The sequence below is a fragment of the Atta colombica genome, unplaced genomic scaffold, assembly GCF_001594045.1.
Source record: "Atta colombica isolate Treedump-2 unplaced genomic scaffold, Acol1.0 scaffold72, whole genome shotgun sequence".
Lineage (NCBI taxonomy): Eukaryota > Metazoa > Arthropoda > Insecta > Hymenoptera > Formicidae > Atta > Atta colombica.
In genome coordinates, this window is record NW_017259564.1 from 421,740 (window position 1) to 427,007 (window position 5,268).

The window sequence follows — 5,268 nt, forward strand, 5'->3', positions numbered from 1 at the left end:
AAAATCATACATTATACGTAATAATAAGAAAGAATACATTCGAAGTTCAGCATTTATGTACACAGTTATTATATCATAGCAGATTTTCTCTCATTACATACTTACTCGTACTTCTCGCATTCGTTCTTTCTTCCATACAATAGCTCTCTCGCTTTCTCGCATACATGATATATTCGCGCGTCCTCTGCTTCGATAGTCATATTCTATTCCTTTAAATGCAACATTACACTCTTTTTCTTTTAATTTCGACCTGATGATCACATAATTCTCTGTGAGAAAGAATGTGATGAATTGTGCACTAATCACAGATTATCATCGCGCCAGAAAATCATCATTTGCAAGTGAAACAATACGAAGCAGAGAAACTGTTAAACTCGCAATTTGACATTTATACTTATATCACATACATCTAAAATTCTTGTACAGTTAGCTATTTTTTTCTCTCTTAAATTACGGTATGTAACATTTAATGTTAACCAATTTAGTGGAAGAAGGAAGCCATATTATGCGGCCGCTGCGCTACCGATTCCACTTCGGAAAATATAGTTATCAGTTTTTTTTTATTTTTTGCGTATCTATTGGTTAATTATCTCATTTCAAAATTGAACTCATCTTCGAAGCGAAACTATTTTTAAACTATTGCATATGTGAACAGAATTAAATATAGGACGTGCACAGTGAACATTGAATGGCATTTGATTACGCATCTAACACCTTCAATTAGATTTTTATATACAATTTCTCAAATAAACCTAAGATTTTTACGAACATAACAGACCAGTGTTTTTCAAAGATTAATCTCTTTGCGAAAGAAAACACGATTCTGTCGAAGCTTTATTAAAGCTTTTGATAACATATTGTGTTGAATGCTTGGAATAAAAAAAATACTTATGGTTGCTCTAAGTACTTGGAGAAATGTATATATGCATGGCATTATCGTTATTCACATTTATAATGACATCTATATGAATATCTTCCAAAGAGGTTTGCCATATATTCTACACACATATCTCTAAAAAATATTCTCTCTTCTTTCTCTCTGAATTTATATCTTGATGCATATTGAAATTTTTTTATAAGGAAAACTACTATGTTTTCTCTTTTTTCCTTCATTTTAAATACATTAACTATACGTGTCCTATCTAAAATGTACAATAGCGAATAGCATAAAATGGTTTTCCTCTTTGATTAAACTGATCAGTATACAGTCAATGTTTGGACAATTATATAGTAATATTTTTTCTTTTACCCATTCATTATATAATTATTAATTAATTGTAATATTAATAACGTACTTCTTCTAGTATACTGTACAGTAGTTAGTTCAGTTATTTTGGCTTCTTTTACACTCCTTTTGCTTAGAACATCCAGTCAATTTGCATTTATAGCCCTATAATGTGATTAAACTGTCTAAACTGGAAATTTGGCTCGCATAGACAGCAGTAAACTTCAATAATTAATTTATATTTTCATTTAAAATGTGGTAGAGACCACATAAAAACGAATTTATATCTCAAATTCACGATTCTCCTTTGTGAACCCTCTTTTGTTTTGCTCGCTGGAAATTTATACCGAACTGACATTTGTGCGCTTATGCTGGTAGATGATTGCAGCCTCTAAGCTGATATAGGCTGGTACAACTGGGGTTCCAAATAGTCGATAATTTACCCGATTGATTCGATTAGTGCTTGGTACTTTGGAGATGAGATGAGACACTTTTAGCACATTCCAGTACCAACGTGCAAAGAGGGATACATTTAATATTATAGAAGGAAACATCTGCGCTTTGGCTTCACTTGCAGAACCGGGCACAGTACAGCGCGTATCGCTTCGTCAAACACAGTCTTCAAGCCTTTTTGTGTCAAAGCGGAGCATTCCAAATATTTTACAGCACCGATCTCCTTTGCCATTGCTAAACCCTGTTATGAATGAGACACATTTTGAAATAATAGAGTTTTTGCAATATCATGTTTTCAGATATGGTAAACATTAAAGTTACGTTATTTAGTGGAAAGTCAAACTGCACATGTGCAATTCAAATTTCCACTAAATAACATGACATTAGTGTTCGTCATATCTAGATACACGGTATTGCAAAAGCTTTTTAATAACATTCTCTAGATATTTATAACAATATTTATTATATTGATTGAAATTGTTATTGTATTGTGCAATCATCTTAATATTTGTATTAACTTGCAATGTATTTGTTATACAGTCAAAATGTAACTTTTCAACTATCTCACTCTTTCTTTCTTTCTCTCTACTCTATAATATATACATATAATTTTAATCCAAATGTATACTTTATAAATTTTAACTTTATAAATTTTGTATCAATATATAGAAATAATGAAAACAAACCTGAGGATAAGTAATGGGAGCTAGTTTTTTGTCTTTCAAACGTTCGATAGTCTCCTTGTCCTCACGCAGATCTAGTTTAGTGCCAACTAGAATAATTGGAGTAGCAGGACAGTGATGACGTACTTCCGGATACCATTTGGCACGCACATTTTCAAAACTTGCCGGGTTCACCAATGAAAAGCAGATGAGAAAGACATCAGTTTGTGGATAAGACAACGGCCGTAGTCTGTCATAATCCTCTTGTCCCGCTGTGTCCCACAAGCCAAGATTAATTGGCTTTCCATCGACCATCACATTCGCAGAATAGTTGTCGAATACCGTTGGAATATATTCCCCAGGAAATGCATTGGTGGTGTAGCTTATCAATAAGCATGTTTTACCTACCGCACTAGAGAACAGAAATATAGCAATTAATATGCATAGTATCCATTGCTCTACTGGCTGATATAAATAAATACAAATATAAGAATAAGTTTATTTCTCAGGAAACATCTTGTTAGATGAATCATTGCGCAGAATGATTTTTCAATCACAACAATAGGAACAAGTCTTTTCTTCTAGACTGAGCTAACAAATTGATCTGCCGCGCTGTCTTTCGTCATCGGTCATCAACCGTGGCACAGAGAAAAATGTCACGTCCTCGCGAACACGTCAACGTCGTATCGTGAGGCCCGCATACGGGCGTGGTAGAGCTTCGCTGGCGAGACGAGGCCATCACGCTCGCGCTCCAGGAAAACAGGAAGGAGGTCGATAGAGGAGGTGAAAGCAGGTAAGAGTTTGGTTCGCGTCCCGGGAATAAACGTCCCCGTCGCGTCCTCGTCGTGCCCGAGCCGGATGTGTGGCTCACCGCGTGTTACGTACCCGTCGCCGACGACCACGCACTTGATGGCTTGCATCCTGGATGTCCGATGCTGTCCGTAGTACACACACGTAAATTTGCACTAAGTCGATTCTAAATGGAAGGGAGGGAGGGAGAAAGAGAAAGAAAGAGAGAGGGCGGGAGAGGAAGAGACAAACGGCGCGGAACGTACGCGCGACAGGAAGAGGGCAGCGACGACGGAGGAGGAAGAGGAGGAGGAAAAAGAGAGGAGCGCGTCAAAAGGATGGAGGGGCAGGGCGTTAAAGAGAAGAGGAAGCGTGATGGACGCAGAGATACAATTGAGGTTAGAGCGCGACGGAGATACGTGACGGAGGCACGATTAACTCCAGCGACTGATTGGTCGGCTGGATGACTTCCTTTTGATCGGTCCGAGGGCACACGAGAGTTGACGAGAGCGTGGTGACGATCACAGCAGGAGACAACTTGGCCGCGACACACTTACGGAGTCAAGGATAAGGGATAAACCTTTTCTATATACGATTCATACGCAACCTACGCGACGAACCGAGACCGAGCGAATACGAGCGAAGCGCTACGAACACTACGAATAGTGTGGTATAGGTATAGTGCGAATAAGCGCCTATTTCAGATGATTAAGACGCGCCTTTGTGAGCGTCGATAGATGGCGACAGTCGCCTCATGTGGAGGCAGGGCAGAATTGGCATTTCGTACACATAATACCGTATAAAACGTATTATAAAATGTATTATATACGTTAGAATTCTAAAAATCCATTTCAAATGGAATACGATACAGTGAGTATTGCATAATTAGATCATTAGTGTCCATTTCCACCAATGTAGATTTTAGAACTTTAATCTCGATTCACTTAGGTCGGAATTAGACTACGCATTGAAGATTGAGATTGAAGATTGAAAGATTGAAATTTGACCAATTAAAACTATGAGAACTAAAATTCCTTTGTCTTCATTGTCTTCACCAATGTAGATTTTAGAACTTTAATCTCGATTCACTTAGGTCGGAATTAGACTACGCATTGAAGATTGAGATTGCAGATTGAAAGATTGAAATTTGATCAATTAAAACTAAAATTCCTTTGTCTTCATTGGTCAAATTTCAATCTTCAATCTTCAATGCGTCTGATTCCAGTCTTACTTTTCGTCTTTTTCTAGTTCTAAAGATTAAAAAAAGATGAAGAGTAAATTGAAACGAAATTACCTTAAAAATTGCCTTTTTCATTTATATACCTTCTTATTGGTCCAGCAGACCTTTATAGTGGTATACCATGCATGATTTCATTATTTCATGTGCGATGGCTACGACAGCAGCTTTAAATTCATAAAAATAATAAACGTTCAGACTCGAAAATATTATTTATTGAAAGCGTATTTATTGAAGCGTAAAAATAATATAAATAAAATAAGTAAATTAAATTATAGCCTATCTAAATATATTGTTAGGTTAGGAAATTTGTTACATCGCTCAGGAGTTTTTATTTATAACTAGCAGAGTATACTCTGCTTAGTATACCGATACACTTACTTATTTTATAGTTTTATTTTTATTTTGTGGAATGTAGTTTGTGGTTAGTAATGCGAAGTGCGAACAGTGAAGCGCCATTTTACTACATGATTAAAACCTACGATGTTATCTAAAGATGCGTTCAGGGACACGCTATTCGCGCTATTTAGCGCTACAAAGGGTGTGTTCGAGGAGGCACTATTTGTGCTATGGACGCAAACACTACCAACGCTATTCTTGGAGCTAATAGCGCGATAGCGTTAGCAAGTTTCATGAATGATCCTTGATAGCGTTTAACCAGAGAGATATATTCGTCGAAGTTAAGTTAATGTAGGGGATTCTGTTTTCAATCACCAATCAAACTTTTCCCTATGATTAAAAATTATTTTTAAGGTTTTGTAAAGTATTTGTAACGTAAATTTTTTATTTTCTCGTAGTGAATAACAGAATGCAACTCAATTGCAATCTCTATGATAGCTTGTCGTTAGGCCGAAGTGAACAATGTAAACTAGATCAAAAAATTAATAGTACACTAAGTAAAT

The 5,268-nt window shown here is 36.4% G+C and overlaps 1 protein-coding gene across 1 annotated transcript; it reads right to left on the bottom strand.

Moving 5' to 3' along the window:
* Positions 1 to 72: 72 nt before the first annotated feature.
* Positions 73 to 3,959, bottom strand: LOC108692477 (ras-related protein Rac1). The gene is made up of 3 exons (XM_018200742.1): positions 3,226 to 3,959; positions 2,365 to 2,752; positions 73 to 1,919 (listed from the first exon to the last, which is right to left on the bottom strand). Exons 1-3 carry the CDS (start codon positions 3,258 to 3,260, stop codon positions 1,764 to 1,766), a joined length of 579 nt encoding a protein of 192 aa, XP_018056231.1. The 5' UTR covers positions 3,261 to 3,959; the 3' UTR covers positions 73 to 1,763.
* Between the last annotated feature and the right edge of the window lie 1,309 nt (positions 3,960 to 5,268).

Coding starts and splice junctions, on each gene's coding strand:
- LOC108692477 (XM_018200742.1), bottom strand. CDS start 3,260: ATGCAAGCCATCAAGTGCGTGGTCGTCGGCGACGG. Junction 2,753..3,225: donor TGCGTGGTCGTCGGCGACGG/GTACGTAACACG, acceptor TCTGTTCTCTAG/TGCGGTAGGTAAAACATGCT. Junction 1,920..2,364: donor CTCCCATTACTTATCCTCAG/GTTTGTTTTCAT, acceptor CATTCATAACAG/GGTTTAGCAATGGCAAAGGA.